Here is a 22,692-nt window from a genome sequence, read left to right as displayed (position 1 = left end):
TGAATTTTATTTTCTAAAACATAGTAGTCATGAACATATTTTACAATCATGCTTTATAAATGCAGTTCATTCTAAGTGCACCATGAAAGCATGCTCATGCTATAAGCATGTTTTAATATGGATCTGTTACTTATGGATTATTAAAATGTGTTTTATTTAGAATGCAGAGGAGGCGGTGAAGATTGCGGCAGAAATCGGTACGTAACCGTGAAGCACTTCAAGTTTACTGAGGTATCTGTATTGGAAAAGAAATACAAAATGAAGCTTGACTTAACCTGGATTAAAGTAATGCACCAGGGTATTTAATTACATTCCTGATGTGTTTGTGTAAAAGTGATCTTTTCCTGGTTTAACTCAGTTAATCACATTTTACGCTACCTCACTTCACTTTGTACATTAGGTTTAAAGAAAAGGCGCTGATTTATAATCATCGAATAATCTGTAATGGAACAGTTCATTCAGAATACCAAGTGGGTGGATTCTTCTCTTAACACAACGTGCATTCCATCAGCCTAACCCTGTCCAAGGTTTTCCAAAATTGCTTGAAAGAAGTCTATCTGAAATCTGTCTTGCCCAAAATCATGTCTGTGAATGTCTTACTTAAAACACATCCAGTTCCTTTTTTAGTGCTGACACTTAGACAGCACTGAGTACCATGTGATTAAGGATGCAGTGGGAAATATGTTGAGGACACGCTACACAGTCTTTTATCCGAAGCGATGACATTTTTTTTGCATATTTCGATCCAAAAATCCAGCTGTGTCATGTAAATAAATGTGAAAGTTGCTTATCCATGGGACTTTGGGGCATTAGCTGTGGCTTTTACCCTTTTTTAAAATACAGAAACAACGCAAAAAAAAATTGCGCTAAATAATCATGATCTGTTCTGTATAGTATAGTGCCAAAAAGTATTGTTCTGTGGGTCACTATCTGGGTATGTCATGTCCGATACGTTTCTATACACCGATTCATCACACTCCAACACTAACACCATTGCCAGGTGAATGATAGCATATTAATAGTAAACTGGAAACTGGATCATGGGTACACAAGGCCCATCTACGCCCACTGGAACCAATGGCCAGCCTGCCTGGTTCCCGCCAATCCCCAAAAGAAAAAAGCCAATGTAGCCAAATTTAAGACTGTGTATCTGTGTGTTTAATGGTGCATCCTTTCTTAGCACAGCACATTCATACTTATTTCTAAAGCATTTTTTTTCTTATGTATCTTAAAGTTTAAGAAAAGTGATGGGCATAAGTGTGTAGTCATGACCAGTTAGCAGCATTAACTTTGGACATTAGTTTCTGTGCAAAACAAGTAAAAGAAGCACACCTGAGACACCATGTCTTTGTAGATCAGCTATATTTCTAGAAATTATTACTATTTAACTTTTTGATATGTTTATAATGGTGATTAAAAAAAAAAAAGTACTTATATGTTGAAGAAATGTACTTTTTTGGTGGTCTTTTTCAGGTTACCCAGTTATGATCAAAGCGTCTGCAGGTGGTGGTGGTAAAGGCATGAGGATCGCCTGGAACGATGAGGAGACCAAGTGAGTGATGACTGGACAAATGTGTAGCCCTTTTCATAATTCTATAAATTTTAGAAGATGGAAAGGTACTGAGCCCCTAAATGGACATAAAATGTGTAAAAAAAATAAAATAAAACAAGAAGACAAAAATAGACCTTAAATTGAAAGGTCTTGCAAAAATCGAAGTAAATATATATACTTTAGCATATATTTAAACTGTGCTAAAAACACAGCTGTATAAGTATAATGTTCAGGCTTTCTAGCTAGTTATAGATGAGACTGAATCCTTCTAACCAATCATAAAGCGGTAGGCAGGATTTATTAACGTTAGCTAACAGGTTTGAATTTTTTTTTTTTTTTTTTTACTATTTTTTTAATTTACTTTACAAAAAATGTAACAAAAATGACTCATCTATCAATGACTCTTACATTGACCAAAGTATACTCCAACCCATCTTAACAAAAAGGACTTTTTTAAATTCTGTATACTTTTTTTCCTCCTGTCCCTTTTTCCCCCTACCATGTCACTTAAGGGACTAATAAATGATAAAGTATAATAATAATAATAATAATAATAAATTACAACGGCACTAATAAAAAGTCGCTATTTAATCTGGTCAGAATTTGAAACATGACAGTTATAGATGGCTTTTGCGCACCATGGCTTTTGTTTGCTGAGAGTATAAATGTACAATACTTTTATTCGTGTTATTCATGAAAAAGTGGAAAATAATCGATTTAGGGTGAAAGATTTATAGATTTTAAGGATTAAACGTTTGGAATTGTAAAAAGCATTTAAAAAGGTGCAATAAAAATTTTATAAAATTAGTTTATAACTTGCCTGAAGAATTTGCTAAATAATTATAATATAGAATGAGTGCAAAAAAGAATGTTTGTCACCCAGCACTTCTTTCTGATCATTTAAAAAAATAAAGTAATTGTTTTATTTTATTTTTTAAATGGTTTTACTTTAGTATTTATATTTATAATATTTTTTTAAAGTTTTTATTTTAAATATTTGTTATAAAATAGCAAAAATCTATATGATAAATATTTTGATTTCTTTTTAGATTGTCAAACATTTTATATTTAGTTATTTAGTCGTCCGTTAAATTCTATTGTTGTTGTTTTTTTTTTTTATAAACTTGTTGCTAAAATATATGTTGAATTGAAAACATAAAATGTCTGGTTTAAAGTAGAAGCCGGAAACATCTAACTTACTGATTTACTTTTCTAAGACTTTTGGATTCTTTGCTAATTTGTGAGAAAGACTTTGTTAAAAGCTCTACATAAATAAAATTGAATTGAATTGATTTAAAAATGATCAACTAAAATATATTTTATTACGTAAAAGCATTTTATTAAGTTTTTTTTAACTGGTTGAATACATTTTAGAAATGTTTTTTCGTACACAGTCAGTGTGTGTTTAAAGTTCCTTATTCCTGACGGCTTTTTCTTCTTACAGAGGACTAAAACAGCATAAAGTGTGCACAAAGTCTCATCCTCAAATCATATCATTTTACAGCGTTTTTCCTGATGTGTGTTTACAGCTTGATTTGTAGCTCGAGTTTTTCCCACAGCGTATAAACACCCAGTAAAGTCAAACGCTGTCCCAGAGCAGGACATAACCCGGTTTATACCGTCTGCTCCTTTCAGACGTGCTGTTAGTGAAGCCATGACACCTTCCTCTTATATCCCTCTGCCTCTGGAGACAGACTCTCTGATAAAACTCTGAGCAAACGAGGACGCCTCTAACGGCGTTCCTTATCTCTGAGGAGAAGTCATGCCTTTGTTTGAGTTGTAAATTGGGTTTTATCTCAAACCACGAAAATGTGACAGAAGGTAAGAGTGAAGTGAGATTAAAGAGATCTTAAACTGATAAGACGTCGGCTTTGATACGGTCACCGTGTTGCATTGTTGACTCTTCGAGCACCGCTTCACCTGACCAGTCCGAGGAGGTGTGAGGACACCAAGTCAGATCTGTACTCGTCTGTGTCGCCTTAGTCCAAGTATCTCTATAATCAAGACAATATCTCTTTATTGTTTTGTTTGTCATGGCTTCAGATCGGTAGAAAAGTGTGGAAACTTGGACTCCTGTTTTGTCTCCTTAGGGAAGGGTTTCGTTTTTCCTCCCAGGAGGCTGCGTCCAGTTTCGGAGACGATCGACTCCTGATTGAGAAGTACATCGATAATCCGAGACACATCGAGATCCAGGTAAATGTTTAGAATCTGATGTTAAATCAGACCCTTTTTGGTGGATATCATCGTCTTTCCTAGTAAAGTCAATTTAGGTTTTCAAGATTAATTAATTAATCCTCATTAAACACATCGAGACGAAATAGAGTAATTCAGCCAAATGTAGTCGATCAGATGTTAAGGAACTACAGAAGAAATGTTCCCTGCCTCAAAGCACATCCGGTGTTTTATTAATGTCTCACAAACTCATGAATGTCTGATTTTAGTGTCTTCTATAAACATGAATAAAACCGCACTGTGTAACCGAGCGCTATAATGTTGAGCTGGAGGCCATCATTCACACTTTTCAAAGGAAAAAGATTTTAGATGAAATACAGTCACGTTTCCTTTGTAGGAATCAAACAAAAATGTTTGTTTAAATTGGTAGCACATTCGGCTGCACCGTGGTCACATTATTAATGTTTTATAGTTTGTGGAGTTGTGAGAAAGCTGCACATTATGTGGTTGATGATGATGTAGTGCAATTTAAATGACATTGTGTAGTTTAGCAGAACAAATATAATAAAATGTAAGCATGCATCTGTAGAAATGATTGTGCATGACTTAAACATCCATTATGTTTTAATTGTATTGCAGTGCAAAAACATCATTTGTTAAATTATGTGTATAATAGTGTGTGTGTGTGTGTGTGTGTGTGTAGGTCTTGGCTGATAAGCATGGAAATGCTCTGTGGCTGAACGAGAGAGAGTGCTCCATCCAGAGACGCAACCAGAAAGTGGTGGAGGAGGCACCCAGGTGTGTGTGTGTGTGTGTGTGTGTGTAAGCAGTAAGGGTGTACTTAGTATTGCCCATATGTTGTTTAAAAAAAAAAAAAAAATTTTTAGCCTCATTGAGAAACAAAAAGATATACAGTATGATGTTCGTCTGAGCTTGTATTTGCGTGATACTACGACCCGCTATGATCACACACACACACACACACACACACACACACACACACACAAACACACACACTCACTCACTCATCGTCTATATCGCTTTATCCGGTATTCAGGGGCGCAGGGGGGCCTGGAGCCTATCCCAGGAGGCTTAGGGCACGAAACGGGGTACACCCTGAACAAGGCGCCAGTCCATCATAGGGCACACACACACACACACACTGTGGTTAATTTGGGAACACCAGGTAGCCTAATCTAATCTTTGGACTGTGCACAGAGAGGCGGGAATTGAACCCGGACCCTGGCGGTGCAAGGCGACATTGCTAACCACTAAGCCACTAAGCGCATCGCATCCACTACGATCAGATAAAACTAAATGTACAGTATAAACTAATAAAACTGTATGAGAGTTTGTAACACGTGTAAGTGTGTGTGTGTTTGTAGCACATTCCTGGACCCGGCCACCCGGCGTGCGATGGGAGAACAAGCCGTGTCTCTGGCGAAAGCTGTTAAATACTCCTCAGCAGGCACGGTTGAGTTCCTGGTCGACTCCAAGAAGAACTTCTACTTCCTCGAGATGAACACACGCCTCCAGGTTAGTGTTTGTTTATGTTTCCTAAAGAGACACACTGAAATACACAGCTTTTGAATGCAGATGATTGATGAATAAATGTGTGTGTGTGTGTGTGTGTGTCAGGTGGAGCACCCCATCACTGAGTGCATCACAGGGTTGGATCTGGTGCAACAGATGATCAGAGTTGCCAGGGGTTATGAGCTCCAGCACAAACAGGAAGACATCCCTATTAACGGCTGGGCCATGGAGAGCCGAGTCTACGCCGAGGTACGCAAACCAATCACACCGCGGAACTGACAGGTGCACGGGCCACGCCTCCTTCACTGACACTGACAGATACATAAGCCACGCCTTCTTCATTTGCAGTGAAAGATTAACACTTTAGAATTGTTATAATCTTGGAATAATATTCTCTTTCTTTGGTTTTCATTTTTATATATTTTTTTAGGATCCCTACAAATCATTCGGGCTTCCCTCCATCGGTCGACTGTGTCAGTACGAGGAGCCAGTGAACCTCACTGGTGTAAGTATGCAACGTTTGCCTCATTTCAAATTGAACCAGTCTCGGCCATATTATTAGGTATACCTACACTAAACCTGCTAATCAGCCCATAGAGCATGGAATTTTTTGACTGGTAGTTTCAAAAAATTCTCAGCAGTTATACGAGTGAAAGCTGTCAAATGTCCAGAGCTGATTCACCTGAATGATCTCATTCAAATAAAATCAAGAGCTGGCTTCTTAACAAATCGTTTTGTTTTTTTTATCAGTACAATGCTGAACAGGGTTCTAGCTCACATACTGTTTCAGATTAAAGCTCGCGCTCATGTCCGTTCAGGATTCTAGCCGTCTCTGTCTGTGTGTGTGTGTGTGTGTGTGTGTGTGGAGCATCTGTGAGCTTGGTGTGTTTGGTCAGGATGCTCACAGCTCAGATGTGCTTTGAAGCCGAGACTGTGGGGGGTTTCGCCTCTTTACAGCTTTCCTGCCTCGAAAGTAAACATGTAATTGATACCAGAGCTCAGGCCATCCTGTGTGTGTGTGTGTGTGTGTGTGTGTGTGTGTGTGTGTGTGTGTGTGTGTGTCTATACTCATTTAACCGCTAATGTGCCCTATTAATAGTAATTAGTATCAAGGTATTTATAGTGTGACGGATGGCTCCGCCTCGTGTAGCAGGTACACCAGAACGTTTAACTCTCTCTCTCTCTTTCTATACGGTAAAGAAAGCAAGCGCTGTCGAGGACAGGAACACACACACACACACACACACACACACACACACACACACACACACACACACACACTCCACTCATTTTTACTAGTCTTGTATTGTGGTGGTGTGAGGCCTAAAATAGTACAGCTTTGAAATTCGCTATTGTCCTCCTCATCTGTTGTTTGTTCTTGACAATAAAGGCGAAAAATATGCATTAAAGAAGACTTTATATAACCATATTGTATAAAACCGGACTTCCCCAGGACGTCGTAAAACTCTTTGATCGGGACGCGTGTCTGTCTTCTCCGATAAATTCAACCGTCGCTGTGTCAGTGAGTGCTGCACTGACTGAGTTATATTTGGGTTGCGTAACGCCGGCCCACATTTCACCGCACTATGCTTTCGGAGGAGCGTTTCTGTTTTTACTGTTCAGAGATCGTTGTCGTTCTGTTAGCGTTAGCGCTCGGCTAAATGTATGTTCGCACTAAACATATATTAAAGCAAAATGCATTAAAAGACAGTACTGGTGTTCGAGAGTTTACATTAGGGACCGTTTCCGAGGACACTCGAAAGTCCGGTTCATTTTGATCAGTGAGAACACGATCGCTCGCGAAAGGTGCAGGAAAACGTGATCTTGAGAACGACACAGCTACAGCGTATTCGGGCTGGGATCGAATCAGATCCCACGGACTCTACGGAACCAAGAACGGAATTAGATCTGACCTCTTACTTGGAGCTGATACGCCAGGAAATCACACAAAAGCACTGCTCTTGACATTTTCCACCAAAATATCAATAATATCAGACAAAGCGAAAGTTGATGTCCTTGTTCAAACCAACTAGGTCTGAAAAGCAAAATACAAAGTCAAAGTCAACCTTATTCTCGATTCTACTACGTGTACAGTGCATACATATAGAGAACTGAAATTAGGTTATACTCAGTCCCCTTACCTACAATACTAAGCACAGAAAGAAAAAATAACCTTAAATAACACAAAATAAGACACAGTGGTAAGACAATTGACTAACTGTCCTGCAAAAAGGGACAGATAACATGACAGAAGGCCGATATGGTGGAACAGTGCAGATAAGAGCTTTTAGTTTGTTTAAAGTGACGTGTTTATAGCACCTACACGAATAAATAATTATCTTTAAGAATTGTCTTTTCTTCTATTCTTCTATCCCTTTAATCATGTTATTTTTCTTTATCCATTAATGATAACTTATGTGTTGTACAGCAGCAGGTGAAGCTTTGAAGATTTCACTTGGTCTCGATAGTCTGTCCCGATACTAAATGTGTCTTTTTATTTTTATTGTTTTGTTTTTTATTTATTTTCTTTGTCCTTTTTCTCTCCAGGTGCGTGTGGACAGCGGCATTCAAGAAGGAAGTGACATCAGCATCTACTACGACCCCATGATCTCCAAAGTAAGAAGGTTCATTTAGATGCTATTGAGACGGTGTTGTGAGTTTTACAAATTTGAATTGTGTGTGTGCGTGCGTGTGTGTGTAGTTGGTGACTTACGGAGCTACGAGAGCTGAGGCACTAAAGAGGATGGAGGATGCGCTGGATAACTACGTCATCAGAGGTTTATTTCCCTCTCTCTCTCTCTCTCTCTCTCTTTATTTTTTATTAAATCAAGTAGGACTTAATTGTCACAGTAAACCGAAACAGGACCAAGGTGTCTCCAACATAAATTAACAGACTGAAGTAGCTAATTAAGACATCCAGTTAGCTGACTAGCTAAGACAAACCAAATCGACACCAGGAATTAACAAAAACTATCTACGTCTCATACAAAGACAACATGAAGTGCACGTGCAAAGTTGCAAATAAGAGCAATACGACAACACTTACATTGTGTCCATGTGATGTATTAATCTCTTTCAGTGTTAATTCAAAGCTGATTTTAGTTCTAAATTCTCTCTCTCTCTTTCTCTCTCTCTCTCTCTCTCTCTCTCTCTCTCTTTCTCTCTCTCTCTCTCTCTCTCTCTCTCTCTCTCTTTCTCTCTCTCTCTCTCTCTTTCTCTCTCTCTCTCTCTCTCTCTCTCTCTTTCTCTCTCTCTCTCTCTCTCTTTCTCTCTCTCTCTCTCTCTCTCTCTCTCTCTCTCTTTCTCTCTCTCTCTCTCTCTCTTTCTCTCTCTCTCTCTCTCTCTCTCTCTCTCTCTCTCTCTCTCTTTCTCTCTCTCTCAGGTGTGACCCATAACATTCCTCTCCTGAGGGAGATCATCGTTCACCCGCGTTTCATCTCAGGTGACATCAGCACCAACTTCCTACCTGAGGTTTACCCCGACGGGTTCAAAGGTCACCCGCTGTCGGCCGGCGAGAAGCGCGAGCTCCTGGCCGCTGCCTCGGCCCTGTACGTAGCCACGCAGCTCCGCTCGCAGAAGTTCCTGGGACAGCTGAGGTCAGTGACTGGAAGTGACTTAATAACGATCTTAACGTATCTTAATGTCTCTAATCAGGATCTGACAGAGGGTGAGAGGTGAGGCGTTCAGGAACTGAGCAGAAACGCCTCTTAAGGCTATAAATAAATGTCGAGTAGAACATGTGTGAGAGATCTGGTTAATTAAATCCCAAGCACAGGTTTTTTTTTTTTTTTTTTTTTTCTTATTTGGCCTTTTTTTCCCTCATGCTCATCTTATGAACATCAGCACCGTGTTTTGTTGCTTTAACACTATCCTGGGCTGAAGATCAGACTCCCGATCCCTAATATGGATACGGTTACACACAGCGCCATTCTCGGTGTTACTGACTCTACTAAACGTTTCATTATTTTTACTTAGATTTGTAGGACCGGCCAAAAAACACACGCTCCTCCGAGCCATCTGTCCAAACATCTCTCCCTCTCCTTCTCCCCTGCCTCCACTTTTTTTTCTGATCGTTTTCTAAAGTTATTCGTGTGTGTGTATGTGTGTGTGTGTGTGTGGTTCCCTTTGTAGTGACTGCAGCCCACCATCGTGGAAAAAAAAAAAAACCTCTCCCACTAATTGATTTACTTTAGATCTCGTAACAGAGGAGCTGTCAATCAAACAATGCCCTCTGTGTCTGCTGGATGTGTCTATGTGTGTGTGTGTGGGTGGGTGTGTGTGTGTTCTGGCTCTACATGTGTCCAGCATCAGTAAGGTTGCCGTTCTGTAAGCAGGAAGTCAGGGAGGAAGGATTAGGCAGGGGACAGACACAGTTTTTGTGTGTGTGTGTGTGTGTGTGTGTGTGTGTGTGCTGCTTCTTTTGTTATTGAGATAAACTGTGTTAAAGTAAAAGTTTGTCCTTTGATATCCGGGAGCGTCTGTACGGTGAGCGCCAACATGAGAACGAAATGAGAAGAAAGTTAAGACACTATAGATTGTATAGTATTACTTTATCAATAGTTCAATAAAACATAAAACTCGGCAACCTTACGATATATTTAATATTTACCTGTAATGTGGGAGACACCTTTAAAGAGACTATTGAATGATCGGAGGCTTTAACGTTTGACGTCTCAGTAGGGTTCGCTCACAGAATGATTATTGTAAATTATTGATATTGCGGGACAACTGGTTTCTGTAAGAAGTTGTGTAAAGGGTGAAAGAACGCTTTTAGGGTTGTTGAAAGGCGGAGGTGTGTAAAACTTCATAAAATCTAAAACTGGGGATGAATAGGACAAAGAAGTAAATCGGACATAGTGCGTTTAAATATACGCCGACCTTTTCCTAATTTTATGTTAATGTAGAATATGATGATCATCTCTGCTTTCTAAAGTTCAGGTCATCCCTGTGATATCTCTTTTCCTCCAGTTTCTACAGAAATAGGAACTTTTATTAACCCATTACCTCACTCAGCTACTCATACAGTATCTCATCTGTTCATGGGTTCTATCACGTAATATAGTGTTAAGTAAAAAAAAAAAAATTCCGCACTCCGGGTGTAGAATTTACTTTAAGAAGTGACATTTTTCGTTGTCTTCACTTCTTCATTGGAAGTGAATATTCATCCTAGTAGGGCTGCTTTCAGGGGAGCAAAGAGGTGAAAGTCAGATGGAGCGAGATCAGGACTATATGGAGGAGGCTTTAACACCTTAAAACCAGGTTCTTGCAGAGTGTCGACAGTGTAGGCAGAAGATCACGACACACTTGGATATCTATAAGCACTAATTTTCCAGCTGATGGTTGAATTTTTTAAAACTTTTTTTTTCAGTCCGTGATTGAGGATGTTTCCGTTCCAGACTCTGCCGTTTACTCTCAGGCTGGTAGTGATAAAGAGTCCGTGTCTCATCACCAATAATGATTCTCTTTAAGAAACACTCACCTTCCTAAAAGTATCGGTCCAAATTATGTTTGCAGATGTCCAGTTGCTCTTGTTGCTTATCTGTGAGTCGTTTCGGCACCGGGTACACCCAAAACGAATCATTGCACATTGCTGTTTTTTGTGCGAATCACAAGTGGGGCGTCCATTTTTGCTCGCACCTCAGTTACCAATGCACTGATGTAACATGTTGACACCTGCACAGCGGTGACTGCACAGACAGTAGCCTTGAACGGGAAAGCGCTGAAAAGACGAAAAAAATGTGCAAACAACACAAGTTTAAATATAACCAAATTGCGGATCATTTTTGACTGACCCTTTTATGAGGATGGTTCCTGAACAATGCATTTGACATTTGGACACACACTCATACTGAAACAGAAACTCTTTTATTATTTTCGCCTGGCCTTAATATTCTTCTACACCTTGTTGCTTTTATATTGTTGTATAATCAATCAAAAGTGTAGATTTGACAGAATTTTTAATTTATTCATTTATTTTTTTAGATAAATGATTTTGGATAAGTTGCTGTTACGGACGTGACATTTTCATGCTACAGATGTGACGTGTCTGAATCAGCCCGCTACAAACTATTTAAAGAACATGCGTTAGTGGTGAATTTTCGATATAATACAATAATTATGAAAAAACAACCATTAACCATTTGAACTAAATACTAGTAATAAAGCGATTATTGCTGATATTTTTATAAGTTTAGTCAGTGTAAACAGATGTCAGTATGTTTACGTTTGATCACCCTGCTTTCTTTTATAGTTGACATTTGCATGGAACTGCCCGTAAGACACTTGTGTGTCCATAATCCGTCTAGTGTTTGCATTGAACTGTAGTTGTGTGTATAATTTTTGGTTTGTGTGTGTGTGTTTTTTTTTTTGGCAGAGTCTCTAACACTGTTCAGGAGAGGAAGAACTGGGAGCTGTGTGTGGAGCTGGACAAAGCATCTCACGTGTTGCGTGTAACCCGCTCTGGACGCAGCTACACAGTGAGTGTGTCCATTTTTCTCAGGTTCCAGCAGTCATCATCATCATTCAAGATTTAAAATTTGGTGGGGTTCCTCCGGGTACTCTGGTTTCCTCCGACTGTCCAAAAACATGCAGATGAGGCTAACTGGCATTCTCAGATCGCCCGTAGTGTGTGTGTGTGTGTCCTGAGATGGATTGTCACCCTGATTTAAGCCCTCCCTTTTTTTTTTCCACGGATTTGTCCATTGTCACCTTGGACACTCTATCTGCTGAGAAATAAATCATAGGAATAAAGGCGGAGCCTGACATGTCACTCAGTCAGCGTGTGTTTGCACACCTTGTACGTTCTCTCCCGGCCCTCGAGGGTCCATATGGATCAGGGTGCTCAGAGGGCTCGTGCTGATCCGGGATCATCACCCCATTCGTCCGTGTAATTGGATTATGCGAGGTTTAAAGTCAGCCTCTGATCCTGGATCAGCTGTGCGCAGTTGACCCGTGCGAAATGTCATTTCCGTCCAGGTCTATCGTTTCCCCGAGCCGAGGACCGGCTCCGCCCTGCGCTCACGTCCATCAAAGAGGACTGCAGATCTGGGGTCGGCTCCCTGTCTTGATAATAACCAGCTGATGACTAACATGATGTGGGATTTTATTTATTTATTTTTTTAAAGAATATTTTTCATGACAGCATCCCTGCTCTCAAATTTAGGAGCTTGTTATTGCTTTACTGCGCAGCGTCATGGTCATGTTGTTTAATCGTTTAATCATCATAAAAGGGGAGTAAAGTGGAATGAATACCGTGTGCTCCAGGAGACCCTCTGATCCCAGCTCACCTCTGTCCTCCCGAGACGTGTAACAGGGAACGGGGCTGTAATGTTCGCCGCAGGACGCCACTTCTAACCCGGACCCCCTGCTTCTGAGGGCTCGGGGGTCCTGAGGGGTTTCGATGGCCGCTGACAGGGAAAGATCTGTACTCATGTTTAGACAAGTGGTTCTGGGTTGAAAGTGAGCTCCCAGCTCCTCCTCCTCCTCTTCTGTTACTGTTTTCAAGTTTGCTTTGTGTGTGTGTGTGTGTGTGTGTGTAAGAAGGTGCAGATGGAACAGGATTGGGTTTAAACCAGAGCTTCTGAGTTTTTTTTCCTTTTTTTTTCCCCTTAAAGGCATCAGGTGGACTGGAGAGAATGTGCTCGTACTCCAGATGTCCATCATTCCTGCTTTTCTTTTTTATCTCTCTCTCTCTCTCTCTCTCACCCAGACACACACTCACACAAACACACACACACACACATTGGGGCTATTTTATTTAAAATTGCAGAATGTTTTTTTTTATTTACGCAGCAGCGATTATACACTACCTGACCAAAAAAAAAAAAAAAAAAAGCCGCCATTTTGAAAGGTTCAAATTATTGGGCTGCATTAAGCAAAGAAAACAACTTAAGAGATCAAATGTAAGATCATTTCAACACATCATCAAAACCTGGATGAAGTTGCATGGCCAAAAAAATTCAAATAAAATAAATCAACAGTCCAGAGCTATGTTTAATAGTGAAAGTAAGAGCAACTCCATACACACACACACAAACACACACACACAGTGTGATGAGAACTCGCAGGATTGGGACTAAACAGCTGTGTAACCATAAGAAAACCAAGACTAATCAGAACATTTTGGACTTTGGAGCAAATTTAAAAAGGCCGTGTGGTCTGATGAGATCGGGATGAAAGTGGAAGCACATGAAGCGATTTACCCATCATGCATAGTGTCCACTGTACAAACCTCTGGAGGCGGGGTTATGATCTGGGGTTGCTTCAGTTGCTCAGGTCTAGACTCTTTAATAATATGTAATGTGGCAATAAAATGAAGTCAGCTGGTGACCTGAATGTACTGAATGACCAGAGTATCACATCTATATATCATCATATTCCAGAAGTCAGCTTGTGAAAGAGTGTGTGGATCTGGAGGCATGAGGAATCATTTTCACACATGACCGGTTTCAGGTGACATAAGGACTGCATGCAGTAACTCGAATTTAGATTTGAAGAACTCAAAAGATTATAATCACTCTTCACAACCGCGCTGAGCAGAAAAGCACCGAAGAATCACTGAGTCAGGCATTGAGGTGGATCGGCTTCCTCTCATTGAAGACTAGGATGACTTTGCACGCCCATCAGTTTCCATTTTCTAAACTGTGAATATATTTTTCGTTCGCTTTGATCTGTTCGCTTTGATCTGTTCGCTTTGTGATGAGATTAAGATGTCTCGTTGTAGTGATTTTCTTTGTAAATCGATTTTTTTACACTTATGTATAAAAGATACAAACACAAGGTGTAGCTTTACTGCTCAAGTTTCTTCTGTATGTTTTTTTTATTAGGAGCCAAAACATTTAAAAACTAACACTGTTAAGCCTGTAACACACACACACACACACACATACATGCAGATTAAACACCTGTAAGGACAAACTAATACACACACTCGTCACTGTTGACACTGATCCTGAATTTCATTTTAGTACCACATGCTGACCCATGTCGTGTGTGTGTGTGTGTGTGTGTGTGTGTGTGTAGGTGGAGATTGACGGCGAGAAAGTGGATGTGTCCGGAGAGTGGAATCTGGCCTCTGCACTTCTGCCCCTCACCATTAACGGCAACCACAGAGTTCTACAGGTGAACACACACACACACACACTCTCTTCCATCATGTACATAGACAAGGGTGAGTCAAAAATAATCTGCACTCTGGTTATATTAAATGCTCTGTAGGGGTGGGTGACATAACCAAAATCTTCTATCACGGTAGAAGCAATTTTCTACCTCAATAACGATGTATATCACAATATAGCAATTTGTATCTGAAAATGCATAAATAAAAATTTAAACACAAAGAAACCGTTTTACATAATGTTATTTTATTTAAACTGTGAATTGCTGAGGTTTGAGGTTTGCCTCCATATTTGTTTGGATGCTTGGATTTCAGATGATAGAAAGGGTTTGACGTGTTTCCACTTGTTAAAACAGTGCACTTGCGTACCTTGCAAATCATTTCGTCTCATTCGTATCACTTTTCTTATACCCAAACCAATTCCACACCACAGACGATGCACCTTTTTTCTTTACAATCTCCTCGTTGTTGGTTTCGTCACATGTAAGCAAACTCACTGCTGCTGCACCGTCTTCTTCCATTGTCGAAGTGTATGTGAAGCCAAACACATCAAAAGTGGGACGAAACCGTGGCACCTGAATGAACCAAATATCTGCGCGGCCCAGTGGACCAGCGCAGCGCGACTATCTGGATAGCGCAGAGATGAGAGTAAACGGCAGTGTATGAAAGGAAACATCTTCAATCACAGACTGAGAAAAAGTTCAAAATTCAACCATCAGCTGGAAAATTCATCAACGCTTAGAGCTTTCTGTGATTCTCAACAGCTATTATTGGGACATTCTCAGGAAAAAGGTTCAACAGTCGACAGATGTTAAAGCATCCTCTCTATAGTCCTGATCTCGCTCCATCACCCGTTTAGTCGTCTGGAAGCAGTCGTACGAGGACGAAGATTCAAGTAAAGACAGCGGCGGAATTTTAATAAGGGAATACGAAAGCTTGTTGACAGATGGACGGCGTATTTTATTGAAAGGCAAGGACATTATGTCGAAAAGTGACGTATTTTCTTTTCTTAAAGTGAATAAAATGGATAATTTTTGACTCACCCTCATACATACGCAATCTCATGAATACCTATAGAGAGAAAGTGTGTGTGTGTGTGTGTTGTGATTGACTGTTTCTTGTTTCAGTGTCTATCACGTAACAGTTCAGGCGAGATCACGCTGCAGTATCTGGGCACTTCGGTAAGTCCGCCTCATTGATCCCACCTTCACACACACTGTGTGTGTGTGTGTGTGTGTGTGTGTAAGTCACTGCTTATTATTGATATTTCCTAAAGAAGTGTTCAGGTCAAGTACATTGTAGCAGTAAGGATGTGTATTGTGTGTCTTACTGGGGCGTGTATCCTGTCCTCATACACTTATATATAACTCTCACACTGGCAACACCCTCCTGAACTCGTCCAGGTGTCCACAACACCTCCACAAATCACCACGTGCCACCCATGATGCCACACTCCGATCTGCCCTGAACAATAACCGGCACAGAGTCGAACCAGCCCGAAGTCTAAACAAACAAACAGCGGTTTAAAAAAACGCACCATTACAGGAAGAGAGCGTAGAGGTGCCGCGCATGTGTGTGTGTGTGCTCAGCATGTGGGCCCGAGTGCTCCTTTAAAGACGGCGCTAACTGTAAGCGGCTCGCCTCAAAGCGCTAGCGGGCTAAACGCTAGCACAGGAGTGGTTTCCGGTCATTCTGTGGGGTTTGGGGTCACCCAGGCCACGATCTCTCCTCGGCTTCTGTCCGGTTCTCCGGCAGGACACTAGGAGCCTGCTGGGAGTTTAACGGTTTTTAGGGTTTCCCCTCGTCTCACAGGGGACCTCCACTCCCACACAGGTGCCCGTGTGACCCCTGTAGGAATGGAAACGGCTGTAAAAGGAGGCATGTTGTTGAAAAATGACAAAATGATGCTTCCTGTGTACTTTCAGGGGTCGGGATGTTTTTTTTTTTTTTTTTTCTAAAATGAGTTATGTATCAAGTCCTGAGAAAGATCACATCAGTTCCTGGATTTAGAAATGTATATAAGTGTAAAATCAAGGCTCTGTGGTGGACAGTGTGATCACTATCAAGGTCACAGAGGTCATAATATTGTGTTTATTATATAAACTGGCAGAATCATGATTTCTTCACTATTTTTTTTAAACATTGTTTAACGTTTTTCACATCACTCTTAAGAGAGTAGTACAGTCTACTCAAAGTAACTAAAGTAGATAGTTTTTTAAATTATATTTTTTACATAAAAGCGTATACGTGCTGCGCTTCAGTGAAGAGAAGTTTCCGCCTTGACCGCAGCATCACGTCGTCCTAGGAATAGCGAGAGTAGCGCAGGAACCGTGAGCCCTGGGTCATGTGGAGGTCTCTAACTTTATGACCTCGCGTGACCTGTCATACAGGACGATGCAAGACTTCCTCAGTTGAATTTGTGGAAAAATAGGGCACTTCCCTCCTCATCCGAACCTTCCGGACGTTTCTCAGAGCGCTGTGATTAACGAGCAAGTGTCAGGCACGCAGCTAAAATTAGCCTCATTACAGGATGACATCACTGCCAGTGGAGGCCGGTGTCAGGTCTTTCTCTGCGCACACACACACACACACGCACACACACACACGGTCAGTACAGCCTGCCTGCGAGCCTCTGAAGGTCGGAGTGTGAACAGGTGTGTGTGTGTGTGTATTCAGCTCTCTGTTACTGCTGGTGTGATGACATCATCTTTTCGTTCCTCTTCGAACTCGTCCCGACACTTAAGTATGAGTAGTCGACAGAAATGCTCTGAGGATTTAGATTTCAACACCTTCATAGAAATTGTTCATAGTTGTCAGGTTTTAATAAGTGCTTTAAATTCACCTCAAATTTATTTTATTTATTTTATCTTAAACAATAGGACAATAATGTATCTTGGATTTAGATTTCGAGGACAAAACATAGCTTTAATCAACAAAAATACAATAAAATAAAGATTGGAGAGAATTTAGAAAATTACAGCTTTCTTTTACTTTCTTTCTTTCTTGTTCAACTTCGTCTTATCCCCCATCTTTCTTTCTTGTTCATTTTTGCTTATTCTTTTTTCTCTCTGTTTTCTTTCTTGTGCAAAATGACTGCTTCCTTTTTTCATTTTGCCTTTCTTTTATTTTCTTTTTTCTTAATTTATCACTATTTATTTATTTATTGTGTGTGTTTCTTGGTTATTTTTTCTCTTTCTTTCTTTCTTTTTTTCTTTCTTTCATTTTTCTATCTTGTCTTTATCCCTCACATTTCTTTCTTTTTGTCCTTTCTTTTTTCTGTATCTATTTCTTCCTTTATTTTTCCATTCTTTGTTTTCTTCCTCCTTTTATATATTTTCCTGATATAATAAAGCGGTGGCGGTTAATAAACATTTACCTTCATCAGCAAATCAAAACTTTATTAATATGCAAATTAGACGCTTTCACTGCTGCAGGAGCTCCATTAGCATACTGAGACCTGATTGGCCTTCGAGTAACTAAAGTCATCGTGTCCAGCCTGCGCTCTCAGCATTTCCTCACTAGGACTAAATATTTTAGAAAGAGTTAAGAATAATGTTCAATTTTTACTTGAATAAAAACCAGTGTAATGGATTCCAGTACCTGTTTCATTTTAAAGAAAGTGAAATGAGACAAAGTCAGTGTTGGAATAAAAATACTCTGTGAAAATAATGATATAACAACTCATAGGTTGAATCGGATATTGATATTTGCCTCTGATCTCGTTGTTGTTGCTCTTTATGATGTCATCGCTCTAATTAGCCTGCGCAGTCTGAGCTAATGTTCTCTCTCTCTTCCACGCTCTTCTCTTTCTCTCTTGCTTTCTGCAGCCTATTATAGCTAATAGCTCTCCATTATGACTGTGATGTGCCATAGGCGTAGTGTTATTGCCTGTGTGTGTGTGTGTGAGAGAGATTTTCTTCCCCTGCATGTGGAGAGCTGAGCTGATCTCAGTCTAATTGAGTCAGTGTGTTCTCTCTCCTGACTGTGCTGAGGTTTAGCTGTGTGCAGTGTGAGTGCGGTGAGCGACATCTACAGGCAGACACGAGCACTGCAGTGTGAGATGTGTAGGAGTCAGCAGGTGTCATGTTATTAATTAGTGTGTCAGTGTGTGTGTCAGTGTGTTCTGCAGATTTAAGGACGTCACTGCAGATGTCTTTATCATGTATGTGTGCGACAGGAACAGAGAATCTGTCTGTCCAAATGATTTATATGTTTCTATTTTTATTACCTATTTTATTTTACATGACCAAAAATATACATTACAATGCTGTGATTTTTTTTTGTTGCAGATTTGTCTCAATTAAATGACTTAGATCATTAAATCAAATCAAATATTAATTTTACACGAAGATACCCCGAGTAAATACAAAATGCAATTTTTAAATTATGATTTCTTTTATAAAGGGAAATAAAAGTGTAAATGGCCCTATGTGAAAAATATAATTTCCCCCTAAAACTAATAACAGGTTGTGCCACGTTTGGCGGCAACGAGTGCAATTAAGCGTTTGCGATAACAGAAAATCAGTCTTTCACATCGCTGTGGAGGAATTTTGGCCCACTCTTCTTTGCAGAATTGTTTAAATTCAGCCTGATTAGAGGATTTTCGAACATGAACAGTCGGCCTAAGGTTTGTGCCACAGCATCTCATTCAGATTTCAATTCTGGCTATAACTAGACCAATCTGAAGGATCTTTTTATTTATTTTGTTATGAGGCATTCAAAACCATTCTTTTTTTCACATACACTAGGGCCAGGCTTGGACAAAAAAAATACAATAAATTAGCAATGGGGCAAATACTTTTTCACAGCACTGTATATACTAATATATGTTTTGCATTCATTTCTTTGACATGCTGAATATCACAATAATGATTAACATTATATATGGATTATATTTTATTTTATTTTTTTCCTTAACTTGTTTATTAAATTATTTACATTGCTGTCCAATTAACAGATTTATTTTACTTTTGAATGTTTGTTTGGTAATAAACCAATATTTTCTCCATCATACTTTTCAATTTCAAAGACGTTTTTTAGCAGTATTATTTTATAGTGTTTATCAGCAATGTTTTTCATCAAGGGCTTATCTTGTGTCCATGTACTTGTGTGTGAATAGTGTAAAGAGACATGTGTGTTTAACACGCTGTGTGTGTGTGTGTGTGTTCAGTTTAAGGTGCGAGTGTTGAGTAAGCTGGCGGCGTCCCTCAGTAAGCACATGCCCGAGAAGGTTCCGGAAGACTCCAGCAGCATCCTGAGATCTCCCATGCCCGGGACCGTGGTCGCCGTTTCTGTCCAAGCCGGAGACACGGTAAGAAGAGTGTGTGACGTCCTGTCTGTCCAACAATCTCAGTGTCCCTCAAACATGAAGTACCTCAGGTTGTATTATCTCTGAGTAGTGAGGATTGTCCACAAGGTGGTGCTGTTAACACTCACAACGCTCCTGTTGATGTGGAGGAAAGCAGCATAAAGCCTGAGCAGCTCGAATGAGAGAAAACACACAGCGGTTTCATTTAACTGAGCTGAACATGCAGGGTTCGAATTTGGTCATAATCTCATTCTCATGCCATTTTAATGTGTCTTCATTATTACCAGTTCCTTCAGAGCGCTTGCACACACATGAATCACAATCACAGGAGGGTTCATGCATCTGTTTTACGTGTGCGGAGAAGACCGAGCAGTTTACATAAACTAATCAGACGATCATTGTGTGTTTGCTTCTATATCAGGGGCAGTGGTGGCTCAGAGGGTTAAGGCACTGAGTTACTGAACAAAAGGTCAGCAGTTTAAGTCCCAGCTCTACCAGGTTGCCATTTTAGGGCCCTTGAGCGAGGCCCCTTAACCCTATCTGCCCCAGGGGTGCCTGTATAATGGGTGACGCTGCGCTCTGACCCCAGATACACTAGGATATGCGAAGAAAGAATCCACTGTGCTGTAATGTATACAGTATGTGACAGATATTAATTCTCTGGTCCTAGATCAGACATATATTTCCGATACGTGGTCATACGACTTGATTGAGTCTGTGTAGCTTTTTGCCATTGCGCATGCGAAGTGCGCTCGTTGATGTTATCAGTCAGCACTGGCAGCGTGGGGATTTTATAGCAGTAATAGCAATCGCTGCTAAAAAAGGAGCTAACGCTTTGCATCTGGATTTCTTTCTTCTTCCGGACTTCAACAAATACAGCCGGCTAACAGCTTCCCGTCCTCCAGGGCAAAATCTCAAGCATATATTATTATTTTTTTTTATGTGCCAAAATAGCATCCGATGTTTGAAATGAACAATTGGTCGCACAAATAGGATGTGTTCGGGACGAGCAAAGACGTATCAATTTAGACGCGTGCCATTTTAGAGGACAGACATGTCAATGTTAAGAGTCAGCTGAAAAAAGTCTGACTTGCAAATCCGATCTGATCAACAAATTGGAAGTAAACAGCGTGGCTTGTAAAGTAAACGTAAACAATTGACTCGAGGTTAATCTCAAGGTTTTCGTCCTTATGTCCACTTTCTCACCCACGTCCCCCCTGGCTTGCCCATTAGGATTAAATTGATAAAGCTTTACATTTATGAATATATACACATGACACACACACACACATACACACACATACATATAGATAAATAGGTATAGATAGATACAGGTTGGACCATAAGAAACTATTTATTCATATAATATGCTCTACATGCTTCCCGTTGTAACAGATCGTGATATGTTTCATAAACTGTTAATGAAGACACATTAGCAGATCTGGAGATGTGTGCGCAGTGGCGTCGTCCTTCAAATGGTTTGTGTCTCTTATCTTTTCCTGATGCACCACAGCCTTCAAGTGCTCCCACGTCTGACCTGCTCCGGTTCAGAAGTATGATCTTTCCTGTGATTACGATTCATGTGTGTACAAGCGCTCTGAAAGTATTAATGTTAACATAATAAGGAAGACACATGAGAATAGCCTGAGAATAAGATTACGACCAATAACGATTCGATTCAATTCAATTTGTCGTGTAGAAAACTTATTAATGCAACACTGTAACAAAGCAGCTTTACTGGAACAACGTTTTTATTTTTACAGATATATTTTAATTTTTATTTCTTATTTTATCATTTATATTCCTGTACAGCTGCTTTGTTACATTTTGTTTTATACACATCAAAGTGAATTGAATTGAATCTCGGTGGGAAACCCCTGAATCTGAATCTTTCTTTTTTAAGACTACATTGTTGAATTAAATTAAATTAATCAATTTAGGTTGCATGACAGTAGACGGTAGACGGTTCATGATTACTTCCAACCTGGAACGAAATGGTTGCGGCGAATATTTTGTCTTATTTCACAGGAACAGGAGAAGCAAACCAGTCTTAAACAATGTGAACACCTGACCATGACATGATGCAAACTAAATAAACAACACTGCTGTATATTAGTTTGCTGTAGCATTACAGTTTCCCCCTCAGCGAGCCCAAACCACTTCCAGCATCACTATGCACAAACTGATCTCTCTCCTCTAAGACGTCTGGTTTTGCCAAGAATGGACTGAAAGGTCCTGTAAAGAGCCCTGTCTTTTAACCCCACCGAAAAAAATAAACACCTTTGTGTGGAAAGTGAAAAAACAGTGAAGGAGGACTCGATCTCAAAAGGAGAGAGAGATGTTGGGCGAGCATGTGCGTCTATCGGCTAGGTTTCGAGGTGGGGTCAAGGGTGAAACGCTGAAATGGACCAAATGATCAGGAGCGAATGATCACGAAGCGCTGCTGTGTCTTCTAACGGAGAGAACGAGCTGGAACGTAAATGGCGCGTATGTAATTACAGATCAATATGAAGACGTGATTGTGTGTGTGTGGTGTTAGCATGCATAACGTATACCCAGTCTGTGTGTGTGTGTGTGTCTAGGAATGTGCTTTTATTGTTTGTATAAGTGTGTGTGTGTGTGTGTGTGTGTGTGGCTGTCAGGTTGGATTGAAGGCGTGCTGATTCACAAAGGAAGTGTGTCATCTATATGCTGGACTCAGACTGCTTGGCTCCATTTAATACATTACAGCCAGGCTCTGCCCTCTTACAGTAATGTTGCCCTCGTGTAGCCGCAGCCACACACACACACACACACACACTCACACACACTTTCCCCTCGTACAGCCGCTAAGTGCTTGAAGGCTGATGACTCTCACACAAGCATGGGTATCCTGAAGTCTACAGTTCGACACGGTGCTTACAGCAGAGTCTACATTTCAAGGGCAGATAGATACTTAAGGGTACACACTGACACACAAATATTTACACAGAACGCGCGCGCACACACACACACACAGGGCACATGACTCAC

The 22,692-nt window shown here is 40.3% G+C and overlaps 1 protein-coding gene across 1 annotated transcript in view; it reads left to right on the top strand.

Annotated features, from left to right (window-relative positions):
- Window positions 1–22,692, top strand: part of pcca (propionyl-CoA carboxylase subunit alpha) — a 49,975-nt gene that overhangs the window by 21,779 nt on the left and 5,504 nt on the right. The window contains exons 8-21 of the mRNA XM_053477263.1: window positions 161–197; window positions 1,474–1,552; window positions 3,643–3,745; window positions 4,428–4,522; window positions 5,110–5,260; window positions 5,363–5,506; window positions 5,688–5,762; window positions 7,805–7,873; window positions 7,959–8,034; window positions 8,640–8,853; window positions 11,631–11,733; window positions 14,279–14,377; window positions 15,500–15,553; window positions 19,543–19,683. Of these exons, the coding sequence (XP_053333238.1) occupies window positions 161–197; window positions 1,474–1,552; window positions 3,643–3,745; window positions 4,428–4,522; window positions 5,110–5,260; window positions 5,363–5,506; window positions 5,688–5,762; window positions 7,805–7,873; window positions 7,959–8,034; window positions 8,640–8,853; window positions 11,631–11,733; window positions 14,279–14,377; window positions 15,500–15,553; window positions 19,543–19,683 (1,440 nt within the window). The remainder of the gene's footprint in view (window positions 1–160; window positions 198–1,473; window positions 1,553–3,642; window positions 3,746–4,427; window positions 4,523–5,109; window positions 5,261–5,362; window positions 5,507–5,687; window positions 5,763–7,804; window positions 7,874–7,958; window positions 8,035–8,639; window positions 8,854–11,630; window positions 11,734–14,278; window positions 14,378–15,499; window positions 15,554–19,542; window positions 19,684–22,692) is intronic.

This window comes from Clarias gariepinus, chromosome 18 (assembly GCF_024256425.1).
Source record: "Clarias gariepinus isolate MV-2021 ecotype Netherlands chromosome 18, CGAR_prim_01v2, whole genome shotgun sequence".
Lineage (NCBI taxonomy): Eukaryota > Metazoa > Chordata > Actinopteri > Siluriformes > Clariidae > Clarias > Clarias gariepinus.
The sequence above is the reverse complement of the archived record's forward strand: the minus strand, read 5'-3'. Positions and strand labels throughout refer to the sequence as shown.